Raw genomic sequence first — 23,970 nt, 5'->3', positions numbered from 1 at the left:
TAGATAACTTTTCCACATGAGTATTCCACAAAGCACACGACCATTTGCCCATGTGTCTACAATCACATAAGAAAATCGGGCAAGCTTGCACTCGGTCCTGCAAAACTTGGGCACAGCGAAACTGGCGATCCTCAAGTCTTACTGGTCCTACTGCTAGGTATTAACTTGGTTGCTGCTAGGTTTGTAAGTAGGTTTTGCTTGGCCTAGTATTTTGCTATCACTTCGCATTACTGGACTTGAGGATCGACAGTTCCCAGTCAAAAAAAGCAATTGACTCCAATTGGGAAATTTTCAATTGGTACCAATTGGAATATTTCCAATCGTAAATTAGTACATAACTGGACCAATTGAACCACCTGGAACGTGACCAATTGCTTTTTGTTGGATTGACCAATTGTACCCAATGGGTGCCAATTGGTTTGAAACCAATTGGTTGGAATGGCCAATTGCACCAGTCGGCAATACCAATACACATGTACACCCCACAAAGCAAACCTAAATAGGATTCCAGCTGTCACAAACAGGTTTGCTATAGCCTTAGTACTGCATGCATATATAGCTATAGCAGGGGCGTAGCCAGGGGGGGGGGATGTTGGGGGCGTTCAACCCACCCCCCCCCACCACTTACATACCCTTTGTTCTTGTCGCTTCGCGCTGACATAATTAATGAAACCTGTGCTGCTATCACAATTTCATTCCTGGGCGCTACCGTTTGGGTTGGTAATTTACAGCGAATCATGTCTGCATATGGAAAAAACTGTCGCGGTGTTTGTCAAGGCTTTGACACTCTGTGAAGTTTTGGGCGAGAAAGTGGCGGGCCGCATTCTGAAGCAACAAATGCACAACAAATGAAGCAACAAATGGGGCAGCCGCATTTTAGATGATGGCGAAAACGCTCGAGGCCCGTTTACTTAGATTTAGGTGCACATTAAAGACCCCAGGTGGTCGAAATCTCCTGTATACATTTCCGCCGCTTCCCTTCAGGTGCTGGTTAGGCCGCGCTCGCGCAGGATCCTGTGCAAGAAACGTCCCTTGTTTGCGATTGCGCCCCTACGGAAGGCTGGTAATTACTGTTGTGTTGTTGAATCTCAAACCAGCAATTACGGAAGGCTGGTAGTTGCTGTTTTGTTGTGGAATCCCAAACCAGCAATGTACACACAAAGGGGTTGATGACAGCAGTGAAATTTCACCGATTCGCAACAGAATGCATGAAACAGACAGCCGACAAGCATGAATTACTGCTTGCTGTGCGCAGTACAGCGTAAGTGAACTCTTGTTGCAGGCGCTGACAGTTCTCGTCGGAGTTCACGCGTCCTGAGAAATTGATTGTGCACTATGCACTGAACAAGACCGGAGTTCATTCCTGCATCACTAGTACACCAATCAGTCGAGATTCTGTGAGGTACAAGGCCGCTTCCTGTTTGCACCGGCGTAAGTGAAGCAGAAATGAGTTGCACGCTCTACTTAAAATGTGTACACATGCTATATCTATGCTGTGCGGTGAAATATTCTGTACAATTCTGAATCTGTTGACGTAAAGGCAAATGACGGCTGCACGCTCGCACACAGCGGAAGACACAGCGGCCCATGCACTTGCCGCAGGAAATGCAACCCTCTCGTATGAGGGAGCAGGGCGACGAAAGCATCGGAAAAAAAAAATCCTTACGCGTTTTTGCGCGTATTTAAGTTTTCTAGCGCAAAGACGCAGCTATTGCTATGTGGGCAGGTATAGCCTGGTCACACGTGCATTTTCCCGCGTATAGCCGTCCTTGACTTGTGAAACGCACTTCGCCCCGACGAGGATGACGTCATCTACGCTTAACGGAAATTAACAATTAATGATGTCTTCTCCGATCGCACGGGTCGTCTCAATGATGCGTTTTCGAAGACTGGTCCATTTAGTGGCGCGATGAGAGGCCGTTGCTCCAAACGCCCACTGTACCTGTAGTACTTACTGTTTTACTGAGCTTACTTTACTTTTTACTTAATTTCTTCACAAGCACACGCACACGCGAAGGGGGGGGGGGGGTCCCATGTCCTTGATATTCATGTATAGAGTCTGCTTAAACTACTGATATTTATTATCGATCACGTGACGTAGAGGAAAGCAGAAGCTTGCCCCCCCCGGTCGGCCGTGAACCCCCCCCCGAAAAAAATTTCTGGCTACGCCCCTGAGCTATAGCTCATTCCAGTATCCTTGATTGGTTTCATAAACTGAAAGTATGATTTCCCAATTGGTTACGTTCCAGCTCGTTTATTCCTATTGGTAGTCCAATTAGACCCAGTTGGGAATGTAAGGTGGGCCTAGCCGGTTCAAACTGGCAAGTCCAATTGCACTCAATTGGTCCCATCCCTGACTCAATCGTAACCAATTGGAGGTAAGGATTTCCCTATGGGCCCAGTTGATTCCAATTGGCAAGTCTAATCGTACTCAATTGGTTTCACTTTGACTCAATCGTAACCAGTTTGAACTAGGCATTTTCCAATCGGTTCCAATTGGGTCCAGTTCATCTCAATTGGCAACTCCAATAGGTTCCTCCTCTGATCCAATCATAACTGGTTGGAAGTAAGCATATACCACTTGGTTCTTATTGGGCCCAGTTGATTCCTATTGGAAAAGCCAATTGGAGTCAATTGATTTTTTTTACTGGGTTGTGCTGTGCCTAAGCTTTGCACGACCGAGTGCAAACTTGCTCGATTTTTTTTAAACTTAACTACGCATGTATGTAGGGAAGGTATTTTTGAGCGATCATTTTCGGAGGTACCTTCTCTTTCGCGACATCTCGCGTGACTAGTGCTAGACGCGTTGGCGCCTACGAGCGACAGCGTTCCTGGCATGCCACAAACGCAGGCAGGCTAAGCAAGGTTGGCACAGTGCCAAGAACGCTGTTGCTTGCCGACGCTGAATGCATTGGAGGCTAGCCGCTCGATATCTAGCGAAAGTTGACACGACTAGGCGCAGCCCTATTTATGGCAAACTCCGAGGCCAAGCGCATGCTCACTGGGTATTTACGTCAGTTATGACATAGATAGTTGCTAGGCGGCACATACCAGCTATTTTCGGTAGCTTCGGCATGGTGGGAACGGTTTACCAGCTGCTGCGGTAGCTCGGCGTAGCGGCTGCGCGGAGTGTTCTTGTCGGAGGGCGTGGCTTGGCGGCAGCTGCTGCGTTGCTACTGCTTCGGCGCATGCGCAGCTAGGGGAGGTTGGACCAGGTGGTGCGCAGCTGTGGCTTGGTTGTTGCTAGGCAGCGGCACGGAGTTTTCTGCAGACTTCAGACGTTTCTCCTCCAGCTTTAACAGCTTTGCTGTTAAAATATGAGGAAACCCGACACCTTCGTTTGCAGTATGCACATTCCTTCTGAGAACACTAGATGTCGCATACACATGGTATTAGGAAATCCTCTTCTCTCCAATTATATTTTTATTTGTGTCTAAGGAGCATCGTCATGTGTAGTGCTCTGCATTACCCACTGTCTGTGCAGAGGAGAGAATTAGTGTGGCCAATCTTGAATGCCCGAGCTTGAGTGGATGCCAGTCCTGTATGAACTGCATAGAAAGCAGAATGGCTTCATTGCAGTCAAGCTCTTTAACTATGCATGGCCCACACTGTGAAATCCAGGGAAAAAGGAAGTGGTGGTGAATTGTCTTCCTAGAGAGCTAGTCTTCCTTTGGTGCTTTGACTCTGGGTGCCTTTGACAGTGCTTCACTCACAATTGCATCTGACGTTTTGTTGCTTTAATATGCTGCTGCTGCTTTGTATCTACATTTCTGTTCATCATTCTTATAAGTGGGTGAAGGGGGCTTTTATTGAGCTTGTAGGAGCTGTTCAGGATCAGGTACATTGAATGCAGACACTGTGTATTTCGTCTGTCAGCATAGCATTGTTGTACACGCGCAACAACAACAAAAAAAACCTTCGTTGCAGAACATTTCATCATCATCAGCTTATATTTATGTCTACTGCAGTAAACTCCAATTACCCCAGTCTTGTGCTAGCTGATTCCAACTTTCAAAAAGAAGCATTCTAAATGTTCTGAAGTTAGGAAATTGGCAGAACATTTTGAATGCTTCTTTTTAAAGCTGGCTGGTTGCTCTGTTTAATCAAACTTCCATTTATTTTTCTAGGGAGTCCTTCTTTGTGGACTTTCCTGGTCCCATCTTTGACAAGGGCAGAACATTTCGTCTTCTATCTCGGAACATCACTAAGGCCAATGTGATAATGCTCAGCTTTGAATTTACAGGTGAGAGTGAGCATGAGTTCACAAGGGTGAAATTCTCAGGATACGCCTCTGTATACGTCCACCTAATCATCCTTATTTCAAGCACTTCGTGTGCTGGAATCTTGATATTCACCACGAACACTGTTGAAAAATCGAAACTGGATTGAAAAAAAAAAAAAAAAGAACAGACAAAGCTTCTGTATCAGTACATTCATTGCTGCAACTCAGCGCCATGCATGGCATTTTATTTTGTACAGTGATTAGTTATCACCAAAGTATCACTGTTATCATGTGGCTCTATTGCAAGATGTGCTAGTATAGTACTGAAACATTCTGGAACATTCTAGTCTCTTTGAAGTATGATGGGCCTTCATAGTCACATCATATGCTTGTCACAAACGCTATTCCCGAACCAATATGGGCACCACTGACTGCTCTGGAAAGCATCACAACGCATACATAGATTGTGGATGGCCTCGAGCAGTAGCATTTGATTCGATGATTGCTAACTGGGCTTGCTGCTGTTGTTGTCGTGTAGGTGTGTTTGCTTCCCAAGAATCAGTTTGCCCCGTAAACAGTTCTATTATTATTAATATTTTTGGCTAGTGTTTCTGCCTGTGAACTGCCACTACCAACATATGTTGGCAGTATGATATTTTAATTATGTTACACACATGGTATCATATGTGCCATTATATATAATGGTATAACATTACATACTGCTGTATATATTAAGTGTTGTGCATTAAGGGTGTTTAAATAGTGAATTTTCAAAATTGAATCGAATACGAATATTCAAGAAAAATGACCATCGAATATCAAATCAAATACCGAATATTTTCTCATTCTTAAACATGAAGTGTGTGTAGAGTCTGTTTCGTAAAATAAAAAAGTAAGATTTATGTACATTATTTGACACGTGCATGCAATACTGATTGCAACTAGACGTCCGGACAACTGAGGAGCTTGTAAGTGAGAAACAACTACTTTCAGTTATGTGTGGCACTATTGCAATCTCAGTAATGAAATAAGGAAACAGCATATCGCCAAATGCATATGCAGTGTTGTGTTCATTGAAGGAGAGAACTGTGATACTGCAGCATCACAGATTTTTATAAAAAGCTTGCAAACATGGTGAGACTGGTGAAATGATAAATCGAAACAATGTACGTATATACATACGAATTTTGCGTCAACGAAGTTCCTCCACAACGAATTTTTTCGCGTGTCCCGTGAATTTGGTTGTAGCGGGACTCGACTGTATAGACTGCCTAAAAGCAAGCCATTCTTATTAATGACTAAAAGTTATTGAGTAGAAGTCATCTGTCTCGTGCATTTGCTCAGGAATTGGTGCCCCTGCTCTACAAGCGCAACTCTCCTGCAGCAGAATCATGCTTCCATCATTCTCTCTCCCTCAAGACTCCCACGAGTGTTGTTATCCTTTACATATTTGAAAGAAATGAATACTCGACAACTTCAAACAGGTGGGGTTTCTCGAATGGAATACGAATCTAATAGCAAGGATGGTTCGATTCATATACGAAATTTTGGATATTCACAAACCGGTATTGTGCATTCATAATATGCTACAAAAGAAAATGCAAAGAAAGCTTTTGTGCCCAGGTTTGGCTAACATCAATATTCACAAATGGACCTCAACGCAAAGTTATTTCTCAACTCTGCTGACTGTAGCACAGCGCTTCCCCTCGGCTGAAGAAGACACTCAGCTTCAATGATGCTCCTCAGCATTTCCCAAGATATGAAGTTGCTCAAGGAGCACACCTTCACTGAAGTGCATATGTATATATAGTCAAACCTCAACATAGCGACCACGTATATAACGAATTATTGGATATAATGAATGGAACTTGAAATGTTTATCGCTGGTATTATCATGTAACAAATATACGCTTATAACTGATATTGGATGTAACAAAGGTATTTTCGTGTCAGATGCAACTTCATTTTAGCTGCATTCGACTGTAACGCCTTCAAGAATTCTTAGTCACAAAATTTTCACTTGGGAATCACTTGGGGCATTATTGAATAGAAGTGACCACTTCAATCAAGGGAAGGTGCTGCCTTCTAGTACTTTGCTTAGTTAGTTTCAAGTGAAGGAACATTCCAGAATATGGGTGTAGATCTCTTTTTATCCACTTGAATATCTGTTGCCTTTCGGGCACTGCGGTGCAGGTCCCAGCCACATGGGTCTGATCATCTCTCCCTGGGAAGGCATAAGTATCACCCGCTGGTCCTTCACCTCTGACATACCGCACAAAGGTATCGAATGGAAGAACAGGGACACCAAGTTTGTCTACCTTTCTCAAGGAGTTGACATGGGACCTTGGAACGTTTGGCTCGAGCTGCAGGTAAATATTTTAAAGAAGTCTTAATATAGAAAGTTTGGGGTTCTAGTATGCGGTATGCTTTTTGTTAGCAATAATTTTGCCATAGCTAATGTGTTCCTCATAGCTCCAAACTTACAAATGAAAATGAATTTGTGAATAACAAGTGCCGAAGCATGTGTTATTGACAAATTCAGTTGCAAGGCATTATGCTTCACTGAACAATTTAGAAGTAGATTGCTGTGTGCATGTATTTAAGTGCCTTCTTTGTTGCAGTTGCCTTGTGAGCTTGTCCGATATATAAATTTTTCTCGTCATTAAATTTCAGTTGATAGTCAGCACTTGTTGCTTCTTTTCATGTCCCTTGCGTGTCAAACTGCCAATTTAAACGTATAGACAGAAAAGCGATATTTTATAGTTAAACTTGTTTTTAATAACTGACACAAGAGTCAGCAGACAGTTGCACTTTTCTACAGTCACTGTGTCCAGATTCTGGAAAATAGGGCTTGTGGGGTGTTTCACGATTGGTACGATTGAAGAGTTCTGCCCTGAGCTAGAGTGGTTGCCATCAAACTGTAGATTTCTATTGAATAGCCTGGCGACGACGATTACAATAGTTGCATCACAAAATTCGTATGCAGCCGTATTTCAGTGTAACAAACATGGATATAATGAACTATTGGATTTAATGAAGGAAATTCAAAATGTTTCTCGCCTACATATTAACACATAACAAATATATGTTTATAACGAACATCGGATATAATGAAGGCATTTTTGTGTGAGGTGCCACTTCATTATAACAATGTTAGACTGCCCCATCCCATCCAGTTATATTGCATTGTGTCATTTCTCTCTGCTCCTGTGATGGCAGCTACCCCATGGCTACCCAGCAGACAAGTCCGTCGTGGACATCGCTTTCCACACATACCGCCTTCAGAAGTCGGAGCACAGGCAGCCAGCCTTCGTAAAGTTCCTCAACGAGTTGCCAGAATGGATTCACGCCACTGCCTGGACATCAAGCTCGGACTTCTATGTCTTCTGAAGCCACTGCATTCCACTCAGTGGCCAAGTAGGGTGGGGGGTGGAGCTTGGTACGGTGTTTTTTGTTGCCTTGAAGATTCCAAAACACACGACCACTAAGAGGAACTCTGTGCGTTGGCCGTCCACAAGATTTGGACATCGAGCACTTCTCGTGTGGAACGTGCAATGGCTGTACCGTGAGTTAGATTATCAAGCTGGTATGAACCTGTAGACATTTTGCTACTGGATGTTGTCTTGTCAAGAGGGCTGGCATATGTACCTTTGTTGTTTGTTCTAAGTAGGCCTCTGCTTGGCAAACACTACCTGCCACAGTGGGAAAAAATGTGCATAGATAAAGATTATAGGGCATCAGCTTGTCGCCGGCACTCTAGTTTTCCGTTGACAGTGTACTGTGCTGCAAAACATATAAACACTTCTAGTGCGCAGAGTAATGAAGCATAGCGCATATAACAGTCACTTTATATGTGACTGCACATAATGGTGAACCATCCTGAGCGACAATATCTTGCAGTTTAAGATGAACTAAAATGAAATACTTAACTGCAGAATGTTTCGAATGTGCGAACAACAAGTATTTTTCAAGCGAAGTCTGAAGTTGCTGATGCAGTAGCCAAATAACTCTACTCGTAACTCGTTCTTAAAGTTTACAAGGAGAGGCCTCTTAGGACGGTGTGTCGACAACAATTTTTTTGTTATGTCCCTTGTTAGCCAGAGTGTCGCATAAAGCTTTGTATTCTCTACGTTGTTCTGTTTGGCCGAGCTGTTATCATGAGGGACCATTTCACATTATTCTGAAAAGTGTTGCATGTTCCTTGCTGTTTAAACTGCAGGGTTATTTTTGTTCTTCGGCATTGAATGCTTTTCTTTTGAAAAAAAACTTGCCACATCACATTCATACTGCTTCTTGCAATACCACCTTTTACTGTTTGGTCGGCCATTTAGAAGCACATACTTAAGTTTGAACAAAGGTTGCCAGAGTTTGTGAATGTGTTCTCAAGGTTGCAGTGCTGTGGGGAAGTCTAGGGCATTTATCTGTGCAAGCAATGCCAAACTATGCACAGCTGTTGTGTACTAAGGTGCAATGTTCTAGGAATGTTTGCGAGTCTGATCGCCAAGACTGAACTTATGTGTGTGTGTGGCAGCTGTTGAGTGTGCAATTGCAGGAAAGTAATTTCTGAAACAGATTTGATGCACAACTCAGGTAGCTGTAGGATTAAAAAGACTGAAGAGCATCCGATAGGTACATATATATAGCTGATAAAGTTGAGAGAATTCGTCAAATTAGCATGTGCACTGCCATTAGCATGACTATGACATTAACAGGTTTTCTCCTTCACACAAACAGCCCTTTTTGGCCTTTGGTTGTGTGCAGTGTAGTTATATCGTTCTGAGGGCACCCATAAAGAGTATGCAGGTTTCGTGTGTGCTCACACATTAAGCTTGTGAGCATGCCATTGTGCAAGCTACGTGTACAATGTTAAAATTTATCATAATCATTTAGACAGCACCACACATGTTAGTTTTTCTATGCTGAAGTTGTTGACACTTTATCTACAACACAAGCAGACTGTTTCAAGCTCTGTGGAGTTTCACAAGAGTTCCTGAATTTTTTTAATCAGGGCAGAATGCGTTATCTGAGGGTGAACTTGCTGAACCCTAATTTTCTTGAATTTTAATCACCATCAAGATGGGATAGGTTTGTTTGAGTAAATATTGCATTCCAAGACTGTATCAGCTTGGCTGAAGATATAACAGCCTTGTATGGTGCATTCCACTTTTTTTTTTTTCTTAGCTTAAATTTGTATAATTACGTTTGTAATAACTTCTGTTATATACCTCAAAAGCCAACAGTTTCTTACCAATACCGGTGGTTATGCTAGTCTATGCTTGAGCAGTGCATTAAACCAAGCTGTTAGGTGCACAGGGTAGAATTCACATTCACATATTCCCTTATGCTATATCACAAATGTGTGTTCACAGTTGGTATAACAGCATTGTAGAAATCATTGTTGAGCTTGTTGATTATGGGTTGCACTGGCAGATTTGTTATATTCCTGAAACATTGCGTTTGGAGATAAGATGCTTTCAGAATTTGTTGAAGAATTTCTTGTCATCTTAAATATGCACGCTTCATGTGTGTTAGGTGTTATACAATTTCGCTCGTGCCTTCAATATGGGTTGTCATCACGCTTGCTTGTTATTAGCCGCATTCTAGTCCATTGCGCCGTGTGAACCAAACTGTTTACTGAGTGTCTTTTTTTTTATGCCCTGGACTATGCAACATATCATTACACATGTGTGTAAAAGAATTTGGTTGTGTGACAGTGCATGTGAAGTTGTGCATAATCTGTAACCTAGTCACATTGTCATTCACAAAAAAAAGGGGGGGGAGGGAGGATAGAGGTCGGTTGGGTTGTGGGTTCCTTGTTCAAAAAGAAATTGTTCATCATTCATCACGTGTCATTCAGAAAAAAGACGTCATCTCAAAGTTGGATGTGCTGTTCTCGTGGACCAACATTGTTTAGATGTTTATTTACAGTTTACTGTATTTATGAAGTGCTGACAGGTACCTACTGTCACAGAGTGCACTTAAACTGCCGTGCACTGAAGCATTCGTGAAGCAGGGAGATACAGGCCATTACGCTGCCATCACTACCGTATCCTTTCTTTAGAACAAAGTTTTAGTGGTTTGGTGTCTTATTTGCAAGAGGCTGCTGGTACTAGCTAAAATGCCCTCCTTGGCCTTGCCACAAAAGTATAGTTATATAGATGCGAAGCTTGTTTTGAAGGTAGGACATATTTTTTTTTTCTTTTTTCGAAGCAACCTTCAGGATAACAAAGCTGGCTTGATGACAGTTCAGGTTTTGAGTTTGGCATCCATCACTAGTGCCACAGTCTTTCAATGCTGTCTTTTTCTGGTCGGGTAACTTCTCCCTAACAAATAAGGAAATGCTTTATATGGAGCAGCAGAGCCATGTGACGAAGCTTAACGGCCAACTGCAATGAAATTTTGGGCCGCATAAGGAGCCTAGTTTCAGAGAGTTCAGATATAGGGCAGCCTCCATGGAAAATTTTACATTTGAAATACAAGGGGATGCGTCATGAAAGGCTTGCAAAAGTAGATTATTCTACTTTAGGTGTACTCAGTGTGGATATATAAATTAGCACTTATAATGGCTGCTACCATGGCCCCACCTGTATTTTGCAGGACACTCTAACAGCATATCCTCAGAGGGAAAGTTCAGATTGTTTATATATTTCAGTGGCAGATCATTAAAGTTTGCGAATTAAGTGTGGCCAAACATGGTGTGGATCAGAGAACAAACGGGGGTAGACGATATTCTAGTTGACATTAAGCGGAAGAAATGGAGCTGGGCAGGCCATGTAATGCGTAGGATGGATAACCGGTGGACCATTAGGGTTACAGAATGGATACCAAGAGAAGGGAAGCGCAGTCGAGGACGGCAGAAAGTCAGGTGGGATGATGTGGTTAGGAAATTCGCAGGCGCAAGTTGGAATACGCTAGCGCAAGACAGGGGTAATTGGAGATCGCAGGGAGAGGCCTTCGTCCTGCAGTGGACATAAATATAGGCTGATGATGATGATGATGAAACATGGTACAGTGCAATAACATAATAAAGCATAATTATCTTACTTGAAACTCAGTTGTGACCTACTTACTAAGCATGACATTACTGCAGTCGTTTCACATGACCTGTGCCATAGAGCACTACTCATCACCCGTTTGTTGATATGGTTCCTCTAGTAGTTAGGTTTTGTCACTCCTATGTGGAACTCTGCGGGAGTTTCTTGACCAGTGAAGAAAGTATTGAAGACACATTGAGGGCAGAGAGACCGTGTTACCAGCATCCTAAGATTTCTTTTTCACTTGATATACATGCAATGATTGCCTAGTCAATGGCTCACTAAAGTGTCATGAGGTAGTGTTGGCAGCAAAGTTGTCTGAGCTGTTTGGCCTCGTACATGACTAAAATCTGGTGTGCTGTTTCTTCAAGAAGCTATGAAATTTCAACACTTTATATTCTCATAGGGCAGCCACATGCCGCCAAAAATATGATAATTTGCTTGTGTATCGTTGACCTCTACATTCATACTTTTTAATCAAACACTTCACTGGAAAGCAAAATTGGTTTTGTGAAGAGGCTCGACACAAGCCACCTTGCAAATGTCATGCTTCAGTGTTTAACAGGTTGTCTAGGATGCAACAAAAACAAAAAGGAAGTCTGTGATCTACTAAGAGATATATTCAAGGAGTTGTGATAGTGTTTTGTAATGCTGTGCCTGTGACATAGTTGCAATTGCATTGTACAACGGCGTGTGCCTTCTATATGCCTCTGTTACGATGCAGAGTTTGCTTGCTTAGAAATTTCAAGTCGAAGCCCAGTGCTGTTCTTAAAGGGGCACTAAAGGCAGAAATTAGGTCAGGCTAAACTGATAGTTAATGTAATGCATAGGACATATAACAGGTCATCTATTAGAGTAACATTGAGTGTTCATAGTTAATGTATAGGATAGGTAACGAGTTGTCTATTAGAGTAACATTGGGTGCCAAGGAAAGAGAAACACATTTGAGGGTGGCAGAGGATTAGACAATGTGATGAGGTTATCAAACTTAGTGATGATGAAATTGATTGTACTATTAAACAAAATACACTAGTATTGCTGAGGACAGAGCTTTTACACCCGAGAAAATAAACATGGGAGAAAAGTGGCACTACTGTTGTGTTAAATATGGAACCAGCTCCCACTGATGTGTGTCCACCCCCAGACAACAATTTAAGAGTTGTCAGCAACTGCTCACAAAGGCAGATTACATTGAATTTGAATATGAGGGAAAGGAAGCAGCTTGGTCATCCTGCTAAAGAACTCGCTGATGCTACCTCTTTGCACTGTACTAGTAGAATTATCCAGAGGCACATGGCGCCGTTTCTGTGCTGCCCTGTAACTTGCCAATAGTGGCAGAGCATGGCCTCCTGAGATTCTCAGTGCGGTGCAGTGTGCTATGAATGATGCACATTGCCTCTTTGCAGGCAAATTGAATTCGGGGAGAGACATGCTGCTGTCTTCAATTGTGATTTTCTTCTCAGCCAAGTATTCTTTTGGCACAGAATGCTCACTAAGAGATATTGGACAGTGTACTCTATAGCCATTAGTTGACCTAATGTTTGCCTTTAGCACCCTTTTGAGTTCTTTAGAAGCCTGTAACATGTGTCTTAGCCTTACTTAAGCTTGCTGCACTAATGCATAGTAGTTACTGCTTGTGTAAGTCGAAGTAACCGCATCAGTGCTCAGCTGTGGCTTGGTCACTACGGCTCAGCAGATGTAAAGGTAAAAAATAATGGTGCATCTGCGTAGCACCCAGTGTAGCCAGTTTGCATTGAACTGGTTGAACATAAATTGCCATGCAATGTCTGCCGTGGTTTTAGATTGTGACTACAAGAGCAACAAGGCTGTTGAGAAATAAAGGCATTTTTCTTTCTGGGAGATGAATTCAATTTCTTGTAGTATGCATGAAACACAACACTGACTTGGCATGATGCTTAAGAGCATATAGGTGAAGCTAATTTACATTGACATTTTGTATGTTTGCGTCATGGATGAAATAAACAAACCTCAAGTGACTAACCATGCAGCTAAGTCGCACCGTATTTGTGTAGTCATGCACAAGAGGTGTTCACATTTACTGTTTTGTTTTAATCTTGACGATACCTGTTGTGCAAGCTGTGCTGAATTCGTAGTCACAAATGCACCTCGCTTTTTTTGCCGTCTCATGTGGCCCCAATACTCCCGCTTGAGCAATGCCTTCATTGCCAAACCAAGAAGCGCAAGTAAGTGTCTTTACCAGCACAAGCACCAGCCAGCAACGCAGCCCATGTGATAGCACCAAAGTGGCTGTATGACCATGGGGTCGGTGATTAATCATCACCAAGAACAGCCAGCAAAAAGACCCCCCCAATACTTTCAACGAAGTGCATGAGAACTCTCTTATGCAGCGTCGCTGTCTTTCTCAGGTTGGCATACATCCACGAAGTTTTTTTCTCTTTGCTGTGATGCAAATATGAAACACTGTATGGTACAGGGTAAATGGAATGGCCTGCTGATACATGGAATGAACTCGTACATGGAAGTGCGTTGTACAAGAGAGAGAGTCGAAATGACAGAATGCCTCACTCAGCATGGACCCTGCTGCTTTCGCAAGTTATCTCATACAGGTGCATCCTGCTTTAGCTGATCGTGTATTATGTTATTTGAAGTATTAAGATTTTAATAATTTGGCTACAGGAGCATTCACAACACTAGATAGTTTCACAACAGTAATATTTATATTTCTCAAGTCGCAAAGGGCCACTTCTTGTTACACTGAAAATGCAGTAATATATGCATCAGCACAAAGCACATTGTTAGTGATCAAGAGAGTCCACTTTTTTTCTTCACCAATACTATACAGCTGAGCAGTTATACAGTTCCACAATGACTGACACGATTATGTACACACAGATGTGTACTACAACCATAACACATCAACCTGTACAATCTGACAGAACACAATGCATGTTCTAGTCGCCACATGGTGTTGTCTTGAGATGAGCGCAGTTCACCGAAGCACAATTTGATGAATGTCCTTGAAAGCAAATTTCCTGTCGAGAAGTGTGTGAATGATGCTTATTTTGTCCAGCTCACTTTGGGAATATCGTAATGCTCTGTCAGTGAATCCAAGTGCCGGTTGAATTCCTGTAATATGGGGAAACTTTTCGTTAATGCATATCTGTAAAAATTGCACCACACAGTTAGTGCATGCAGCAGAGAGGACACCTGGAAGACCAACAACAGCATCAACAGCGAAAACATTGTCCTCAATGATGCATGAGCACACGCGCACAGATACACTATTTCTTTTTATACCTGGTTCAAGTCCTTATCTGTAAACTGGCTTGAAAGAATGCTATCTTGTACCAAACAAAACAAGCGTAACTACTGTGAAGACTAGTACTATCAAGCATTGGTTCTGACTTTCAAGACAACAGAGTCAGTGCACTGGTATCTACATAGAGATAAAACATAAGGCCACATGTGCTACTCATTGTCAACATTTTCTTGTAGTTTGCGAGCATCCTCCACAAATTTCACCTGCGCATCAGCTTATCAAACTTCATATCACATTCAGAACACTTATCAAGTGAGTATGTAGGTTAGACCAAACTAAAAAGCTCAAAAAAGAGCCACCACTTGCCTCCACCCTTTGCTTGTGCGTCTTTGATGCCTTTTCCATGATCCTTTCAATTTGCTGCAAAAATAAGATTGACCACTATATAAGCTCAATGTTGCACACCTTAATGCCTAAGCTGCTGAAAGAAGCTTCGTCAAAAATGGTATGCTGTGCAGATTGCATAACAGTTGGCCTTTTTATGAAAGCAAGTTATTCCTCTTGTTGAGTTTGCTAGCCCCGTGCAAAAAAGTTTCATAAAAGATCATTAATCTGTCGCAGAATATCATTGCCTGAAGTGTTGGAGTACACCATGACCAACCAATCTCAAGTGAAGCAGGCAGTATCCACATTGTTTATTTCATTGAATAACGTAATCACAGAAACATGTTGGTACTACAATGTAACTTCTGTTTACAAAACATCCGGCTCCTCGGCCAGAAGCTAGTAGGAGCCTATTTTGACAGTACGTGGGGTACTAAGATTGAAACTGTAAAAAACGAAACAAACAAAAACTTTACAAGGTACAGCTATTGAATAGACTATGATAAATGAAATAAAAAAATGAGGTTTATAGTCGAAGTGCATTGCGCATTATCGTAGTGCAGCCAATTACGTTTTACAGTGCAGCACTAGTGATTGCTATGTCATATATCAGCAACATATTGTTACAGTAAATGTAGCCGCATGAGTGGAAGACGAAGGAGTGTCACTCCTTCGTAACTGTTACGACGCGAGAAAAACGGGTTTTATTGAACAGGCTTCAGGGCGAGACGGGCAAAAACGTTCTCTTTCTGGTCTTCTTCGCCGACACTCTTTCGTCTTCCACTCACGCGGCTACATTTACTGTAATAATTTAATGGTTGCACATCTAATGTGGTGATGAGTTTTTGAGCCATACAATGTCTTCATCTCACACGTCGCAAACACTTGGTGCAAGATCGACTATGCACTTTCATTCTTAGCACTATCGAAATCCTATCATGACTTTCCGCAGTAGGTCATTAAGCATAGCTGTGAGCGTGGAATGGTCTAACAATCTATTAGCGTTTGTGTTGCAGCATTAAAAAGAAAAAAAAAAAGAAAAGGCATTACCCGTTTCTCCTGCATCTTCAAGAACGCCTTCTCTGCGTTGGTCCTGTGTATTTCTTTGACAACCGGTTGCTTCTGTTGCCCCTCTGATGAAGCCACGTTTACGTGCTCCAAAGCCTTCTTGAGATCCTTGTCCTTTTTCTTTTTTCTGAAGGAGGCAAAAACAAACATTAAAGAGAGAACTTCGGCGTAATGCATATTCATTAATGTTCAGTCAGCTGTGCGCGCAAAGCAATACTGGCTACGCAAACCGCCAGACATCGCTTACTCGTACGAAAGCCTCTATACGATTCGTGCACTATTACAGATTTCGTGAAATGGCCCAAAGCAATATCATCCAATAGTATTCGCACTGTTAGCATCAATTTGTGACATGTTTCGGACAACTCGCTCTAAATCAAACACGGACTAGACGCCTAGTCGCAGCTCCGTTTGCGCGGCACAAACATGACCTGCCAGCTTACTTTTTAATCCCAGAAGGACTCTTGAGCTTTAGTGGAGCTTTTGTCACCAAGTCGTAGTCAGACATCGTTGTGGATTACCAAATACAGAAGTAGGAGTGGTAAACAGCAACCCGAAGAAGCGCGAGCAAAACGGAGAAAACGAAGCTAGCCACTAGCCAACTGGCTTGGCTTGCTTGAGTGCGAGCCCTTCCACTTTGCTCAATTATCTAAAATAAAAAACTGTATATTAAAAAATTTTAAAAAGTATGCCTAAAAAGTAAATATTAACTTAAAATTATTTTTATTGTTGTTTTGTTTAATACAATAGTATGGCGTAGCACTAATCGCTCAATCAGCTCACGGTGTTCTGATCGTCTCATCGGCTGCTACCATGCCATCCGTGTTGAGAAGGTTGCATGCAAACGATATTCTACAGTTATGCACTTTGCTGAAGCAATAATTTTTGTGGCACGTAAGATTAGAATATTATACATGATGTGCGCATCTGTTTGACATATCAGAAGCTTCCTGAGCGTGTCTCAACTTAACGGTATCAAGGTCGCCGTCGTTGGAGAACTCGCTGCTTTTCGAAAGATGCGTCTTGTTTCGATTTCGTAGCTAATATTCTGGATTTAAGTTAAAATGCTATACGCTGCTTTGAGATTCAGCGGTGTGGTCTGCAGGCATCACTTGTCTCTGCTCACGTTCTCTGCTAGGAAAAGGTGAGCGTTTCATAATCATACTGTGTGCATTTATACGTACGAGCAGACAGTTCTTCCCTCTACACGACAATACGCTGCAGTGTTCCAAAACCAAGTGCGATATGTCCCACTTTCGCCCGTCCTGTTACATCACGGTAGTTTGGACAGTTGCTTGCCGTGAATGTCTTGAATGTTGCACCACAGACGCATCTGAGACATTGCCTATGTCGCTTTCACGTACCTAGTCTTGTGATTACGTTTGTCCTGTTGACGACGTTTCCTGGTAAAATAGCTATTTCCACGAACGCATTGCCATCAAAATTGTGGTCATAAGCTACTCATTTGTCTATAACTTTAAGATGCCGGCACTGGAAGGTGTTTTTTTGCTACACCTAGAATCGCACCCGCGATGTTGTGCTGATCAGCAGCAAGACGATCGAGTGGCTGCTGAGTCACTCTTGATTAAGGCAGTAACTTCCCTGACGCCGTGTGCGAGAATTCGCACTCTGGAAATGACAAAAAATAAAATAAAAAATGCTGCTACCGCTTCTACAGTAAACTTTCTACATTAACTTAGAATTAGTGGTGAAAATTTTTATCAGGGAAGGAGTAATTGGGACGGTAATGAGAAAAGAAATTAATATATTAAGGAAGGATGAGTAAATACATTTTTGTAGGAGACATTCTTTTCGCTTAAAGTAAAGATGATATTAATAATGGAACTAATTTACTTTAATTTTCTTTGCAGTGTGGCCTCCCTTCGCAAGCTCTCTATAAACAGCTCACTAGGAGGACTCACTAAGACCTCCACAACTTCACTGCCGGCAGCCAGGTCATCTCGATGCTATCATCCCCTGCGACATATTTTTGTGTTTGGTGGAGGGTGCACTGTGACACTGTCCATTGCTTTGGGCCGATGCCTGCTGCAGACGAGAGTGCAGTGCGCTAAGCACAACACAAGGCTCCTTGATGCTAAGAAAGGCAGCACAGCGTCTTTCGACTGGGCTTCTTTCTTTCGCTTCTTGAAGCCAGACTGGCTACCACTTCTCATAGCTGTTGTAGTAAGTATGTACATCTATTTGATTTTCTTCTGTGCCATTTGTCATCATTGTAACTTGTACCTTATGGAATCTATTGTTTGTAGCCGCTTAATTATTGTTACTTCAGCAACAGTATAGCCTGCAGTAGCTTGACGGCAGTATTATGTGAACCCCGCATCTGACCACTGAATAATGTTCATTAATTTCACTCTTCAACGGGAGTTCTGCACAAATGAAAAAAGAGGAAAGAAGCGGACGGGGGACACCATGCTTTGTCATTTGTTTGTTCCTCCTAAACTCAGTCTAGACAACGTCATACAGTGTGGCAAGGGCTCAGCCACTCAGTAACGTGAGCTAGCTGCATGTTCCAGAGAAAGTAGCATGCTTGCCATTGTTCACTACTGAAAAAAAAAAAAGGAAAGCTACTGCTGACCACACCGTAACTATCTAGTTACATCTGCTGGTCCCTCAAGTAGAGGGCGGTGGTGTGTGTGGAAGGAATGGACAGAGAGGGACAGTAGACTATAATGAAGGAAACTATTTACATAATGTATAACATGCACTCCTTCTGACATGACCAAATGAGATTTTTCTACGCTCCTTGATCTGCTTGTTTTCATGCCATTTTAAGATGATGAACAGTACAGCTGACTCATGTTGAGGTTTATTCTCTTTTAATGAAAGAGCTGGCCCTTAATCTTAAGTGACTTCGAACTTGAAACCTGTTCTTCCTTGAAATGATTTTTTATTCACATTTTCAAAGCCTCATTTCCAGTTTAACTAGTCAGTCCATACTCCAATGTGTGGTCTGAAAGTGTTATATTAACTAGGTAAATCGAAATGAATAACCATCTTGAAAATTACAGGTTTAGTTGACTTGCAAATGTATAGAAATTAACACCAAAATATTCTCTTTATATAGATTATGTGTCAATATGGGTTGGTACATAGGTTCTCTACCAATGTATAAATTTGAACCAAAAAAAGCTTTGTAGAAAAAAACAAGTGATTCTTTTTTTTTTTGTTTTTTGTGGGGGGGTTAAGGTGTAACCATGTGACATTATTTAAGTACAGCTATTTAAAACGTCGTTGTTTCCCATTGCAAGCCTTTAACACAGCATATGAATTGGGCTTCTATTTGCGAAGCTTGTGACGTGCTGTTTACATTCTTTGTGTGCCCTGCAGAGTGCCTTAATTGTTGCTGCTCTCAACATTCAAATCCCGGTGTTCCTGGGTGCAGTTGTTGACGTCCTGAGCAGAATAAAATCTGGCAGCTCAAGCCATGGCGCAACTGCTGTCAACTTTTTTGAGGAAATACGTGGACCAGCAACACGACTTTTTCTCATTTACGTCATGCAAGTGAGTATACCTAAAGAGCGCTAACTGTTGGGCTAGGTGGTCTCATATAATGTTGAGGGAAAATAGTGCTAAAAAAGATGCGTACACAGGAAGTGGCGATGAACACAAGCACTTGTGTTACACTCTAAGAAAAGTGTACACCCTTTGGTGCTTATGTTGTCCCCAAACAATAATCTTCATCTATCTTGCATGCTTCTCCTTTCGTTAACGCCATTTGCCTGGCGCATCAAGGTCACAAACGGCATGCCCATTATCAGCGCTACATAGCATTTCTCCCGGGAAAATAGCAAGCAGAGTTTTTAAGAAAGAAAATGCCAGCAAGACAGATGATGGATGAATATTTTGGGACAAGCTATGGTCCAAAGAGTGTGACCTTTTTTTTTTAGAGTGTAGTTTCTCTTTCTGTGTGTGTATATTTTCTTGTGCTACTCAATACTAATTATGCAAGTGCGTGTGTTATTTTTCTGTGCTACTTAGCTTGTTGCTGTAGTCCTTTCCTGTGGGGCTGCAGTCTTTTCCGTGGTTGTCTACTGCATTGAGTCAAACACTAGATACAATAAGCAAGCACCCAAAACTGAAAATTTTCTCCTTTGCCAAGCAAAGTAGATAATTTTTTTTATAAGTTATGCCATGTATTTTTGTTACGCTTCACATGTTTGTGTTTACCGTTCTTACCATAATGCCATGTGTGTCACCATGTGTTGTACTGAGCTACTTATCTAACACTTCCGGGACAACTCTTTTTGACAACGCCCTTGACTTTTTCATTGAAAGTTTCTTGCTTATTTGTATTATTTTTTGTATCTATAATCAAGTATGTGTTATTTGCCTCTGTATCCACCTCTTACCTTTGCCGCTGCGCTTTGCAATGCACAACTGTACCATGAGGGTGTAATAAATAAATAAATAAACGGACGGACACACACACTCACAGTAGATTTTAGCTTGCTCTTTTGAATATAATAAACCTCGTCAAAGTTGGTTTAGTGGGTGCTGAAAAAAACTATTTCTCCTTTCTCATTCATTTAGATAGAAGCTGATCGATAAAACTTAGCCTTAAAAAAACATGAAAAAGAAACTAAGTTACAGTAGACCAAGTATTTTTCCAAAACTCTATTTTCATTCCATCAGGGGGAGAATATTGGCTACTAGCTGATAAAAGGAGGGTTAAATTTATAATTTTTGAACTTCATGCCAAACCTCAGTGCTGGTTGTCAGTGAGATGTCGTGGATTTTAGGGTACAGTGAAATCTTGTTAATACGATTCTGCAAAATATGTTTTTTGGATATAATACGTTTTTTCTGCTATACCACTTATTCTTATATTTGATTATGTTCAGATAATATGATTTTCGGATTATACGTTTTATTTTCCAGTTCACGTGAAGATTGTATCGACGAGATTCCACTGTATTCTCTCATAATTGGGATGTTTTAATGCACAAAAAGTTATTGGAACTTACTATAGTCAGTCCTTTGAGTTCAATTATGATGCACTGTATATCTTCTTCCACAATAAACTATTAACTAGACAAGCGAAGACACTGCTAACATCCATGATGTCAAAGGAGGCTTGTGTAGGGACTTAATAGGAGCGTCATCACTTATTTTTCGTTCCTGCGTATTTTGTGACTTACCGTAACTCTGCTAACGCTGCAACTGACCTTTACAGTATTCTGAAGGTACAGTTTACTAATACAGCTTAACTTGATATTTCTCTCTAATGTTTATTTCCCATAAACTTATATAAGCTTACTTATAGCTTATTTCCCATATATAAGCTTTTTTTCCCTATAATTCTCCGAGGTCATTTAAATAGCCTGGCTTAAGCATCTGTGCTCTCTCACTGCCTTTCAGAGTGTGTTTACGGCCATCTACATATCAACGCTGTCATTCACTGGCGAGCGCTATGCGACGAGGCTTCGCCAAGCGCTGCTTGAGTCTGTGCTCAAGCAGGACATGTGCTTTTTTGACAAGACAAAGACTGGCGAGATCATGAACTGGTGAGGCTCGAGTCAAGTGACACTGGACATCGTAAATAAAATTGTGGTTTTTCTTGCCATTGGAGAGGTGCTAATTGATGCATGAATCAATTTTCGTCAAGGATATTCTCATAAATTGGTGGCTGCAGGATAATGTTTGAGGATTTATCAGGAGAGAAGGTTAATCAAATGCATCCCATTGAAATTTCCAATTGATGTAGGTGGGTTTATAAAATATTAGCCATGCTGGCTCACTGGCTATGTGTTTCGGCTGGGTTTGATTCAGAGCTACAGTGGTAATGGGATCGAGATGAAATGTTTTTTTAAATGCTCCTGTCTTCAGCGTCAGGTGCAGTTTAACCCTCACACTGCCAATTATGAAATAATAGGACCTACTCTCACACAACCCGTGCCATTGTGTCTTCAGCACACTTCCTGCCTCTACCAAAGCAACTCGTGCGAAACAGAGCATTGCATGCCCATTGTACCATTTATAGAGAGCTAATCTAATTAACCAAATCTTGCAATTTAAGTTTCTGGCAGCAGGTGGAGCACATGTCTCAGTGCTTGGCAGGGCAACTATGATGAGACAGTGTGGCGGGTCATCCCACACTTTGACAGGCAAAGGGATTTATGAACTGTTGATGAATTCTGAATCAGGAAGAAGCGATCACTAAAAACGTGTGTAGTGTGAAATGTCTGCTTAACCAATATGTGGAAAATAAAAATAGAAATTAAAGAAAGACCAGCAGGAGCTGAAAAGTGTTTAAAAAAATTTAAAAAAAAACTGCCAGGTTGTTAGGATTAATCTGGGGTCTCTTCACCACAGACTTTCTCATAGCCTATTGCAGAACTTTGAAACACAAAACCCCATCACTTTTTATATTTATGCAAAGAAAAGTTGTATGCCTGAACACATGAAGATTTACTTTGTGGCATCGTGCTATAGTTAACTAAGCGGAAACTTTGAAACCTTCCCATTCAGAAAAGAAAGCTTTATGGATTACCTCTCTTGTTTCAGATGTATTCCATTCTGTAAAGAGTATCTGTTTTTGTCAGGTTTCTTCCAATTAGCCCTATTAGTTAAAATGAAAGTGCAGATATAATGCAAATGGTATGCTGGTGTCAACTAATTGACTATTACTGAAGCGCTGTAAATTAAAGAAAGAAGACCTTGTGGTAGTTCACACGTCTAAGCAGCATCTTATGCTACATTCAGTTGTAGAAGTCGGGTGGTTTACTTATGCACCGGACCTTGGACTTTTTCACTTATATTCTCAAATTGATCGACCCTTTCTTGGCTTGATAAAACTTACTAAACATACCTTGGAAACAGATAATAGTTATTAGCATATATTAAGACCTTGCAGGCTTAAGGCTTCTTCAGAGGCATCCAATAGACCTCAGTTGTGTATCAATTAATCCCATTGTCACTTCATTCAACTATGCTCCGTCCTTTACTGCATCTTCTTTTGCTTGGTACCGATCCTGTTACTTTAAATAGACCATTGACTATCTCTTCCATGCATCCCATTACCTGCCCAATTTTACTTTTGATGATAATGCTGAGATTCAGCTTTTGACATTTAATCGTGCAACCAATACATTTTTTTGCTATAAATATCCAGTGTTGGCATCCTTTTGACGCAATTTTTTATTTTAAAGCACCAGTTTATAATTGCCTCCTCACTTCTTTTCCTTTACAGCCTCAGTGGAGATGTACAGGAGTTCAAAAGTGCCTTCAAGCTGTGCATATCGCAAGGAATCAGAAGTGTGGCCCAGGTGCGCATTTTTTTCATCACTGTGCCATCAGGCTTCTTGTGGAGTAGTAACTTCTTATCATTAGACTGTTTTACAAAAAAGATTAACCTCTTATGACTGTCTTCTTCTTGTCTTTGGAAAAATATTTGAACCCCAGTTACAAATCTTTGTAGAGTGGGAAATTCAAAAAAGTACTTGCAGACCGTATCCTTCCCCAGGTTGAAATAGTACCAGCAAAATGTCTCAAGTTCAACAAAATGTCTTTATAATCGCTCATTGCTTCATTGTGCACCTTTTAACTGGTAAAGCATGATATTTCACACTTTTTTAAGAGGTGACCAGAGCATCCAGTGCACTTCATCTCAATGTTTGTGAAGTTTTCTTGAGACTTATCAGCATCGCTGGAAAATCCATGTGCAAAGAGCATCACTTTCCCAATAAATGATGGCTAAGTGCTGATATGTTGTGGCTACACAGTTGCCCTTGATGTCAGAACTCGTATTTCAGTTAAGCATCCCATTTCAAACTTGTGAACAGTGTGTCATGTAAAGCATGTCCGGGTCAATTTTGAGCACTTTGGGTGTTTTAAGATGCACCCAAATCTAGTTACACAAGGTTTTTTGCATGTCATGCCAATCGAAATGCAGCTGTGATGCCTTGCAATCAAACCTGTGACCTCATGCTGAGTAGCAGAATGCCAAAGTTACTGAGTCACTGTCGAAAGTCTAACCTAGATTTGTGAGCATTTTACAACAG

The 23,970-nt window shown here is 41.4% G+C and overlaps 3 protein-coding genes across 4 annotated transcripts in view; 2 read left to right on the top strand and 1 right to left on the bottom strand.

Annotated features, from left to right (window-relative positions):
* Positions 1-13,114, top strand: part of LOC119433903 (endoplasmic reticulum metallopeptidase 1) — a 46,435-nt gene extending 33,321 nt beyond the window's left edge. Inside the window, exons 12-14 of the mRNA XM_037701185.2 lie at positions 4,128-4,243; positions 6,416-6,591; positions 7,442-13,114. Of these exons, the coding sequence (XP_037557113.1) occupies positions 4,128-4,243; positions 6,416-6,591; positions 7,442-7,612 (463 nt within the window). The 3' untranslated portion in view covers positions 7,613-13,114. The remainder of the gene's footprint in view (positions 1-4,127; positions 4,244-6,415; positions 6,592-7,441) is intronic.
* An 822-nt stretch (positions 13,115-13,936) lies between these two features.
* On the bottom strand, positions 13,937-16,555 carry LOC119433907 (protein FAM32A-like). The gene is made up of 4 exons (XM_037701190.2): positions 16,393-16,555; positions 15,932-16,076; positions 14,864-14,917; positions 13,937-14,364 (listed from the first exon to the last, which is right to left on the bottom strand). The coding sequence occupies exons 1-4, from the start codon at positions 16,455-16,457 to the stop codon at positions 14,296-14,298; spliced, it is 333 nt and encodes a 110-aa protein (XP_037557118.1). The 5' UTR covers positions 16,458-16,555; the 3' UTR covers positions 13,937-14,295.
* Positions 16,556-16,728: 173 nt separating this feature from the next.
* The window catches only part of LOC119433904 (mitochondrial potassium channel ATP-binding subunit-like), a 31,860-nt gene continuing 24,618 nt past the window's right edge, over positions 16,729-23,970 (top strand). The window contains exons 1-5 of one of the 2 annotated variants that reach the window (XM_037701186.2): positions 16,729-17,093; positions 17,821-18,133; positions 19,298-19,471; positions 21,329-21,474; positions 23,160-23,235. In XM_037701186.2, the coding sequence (XP_037557114.1) occupies positions 17,014-17,093; positions 17,821-18,133; positions 19,298-19,471; positions 21,329-21,474; positions 23,160-23,235 (789 nt within the window). In that variant the 5' untranslated portion in view covers positions 16,729-17,013. Of the gene's footprint in view, positions 17,094-17,820; positions 18,134-19,297; positions 19,472-21,328; positions 21,475-23,159; positions 23,236-23,970 lie in introns of those variants that run through there. The other variant, XM_037701187.2, reaches the window with a different exon arrangement.

Source organism: Dermacentor silvarum, chromosome 11, assembly GCF_013339745.2.
Source record: "Dermacentor silvarum isolate Dsil-2018 chromosome 11, BIME_Dsil_1.4, whole genome shotgun sequence".
In the NCBI taxonomy this organism is placed as follows: Eukaryota; Metazoa; Arthropoda; class Arachnida; order Ixodida; family Ixodidae; genus Dermacentor; species Dermacentor silvarum.
Note: the sequence above shows the minus strand (reverse complement) of the source record. Positions and strands in the feature narration are given on the sequence as shown.

Bases quoted from the DNA above. Each gene is read 5' to 3' on its own strand.
- LOC119433907 (XM_037701190.2), bottom strand. From the start codon at position 16,457: ATGTCTGACTACGACTTGGTGACAAAAGCTCCACTAAAGCTCAAGAGT. The intron at 14,918-15,931 runs GTAATGCCTTTT...TTATTTTTGCAG, and splicing joins TGAAGATGCAGGAGAAACGG to CAAATTGAAAGGATCATGGA. The intron at 14,365-14,863 runs GCAAGTGGTGGC...CCCATATTACAG, and splicing joins CGCACAAGCAAAGGGTGGAG to GAATTCAACCGGCACTTGGA.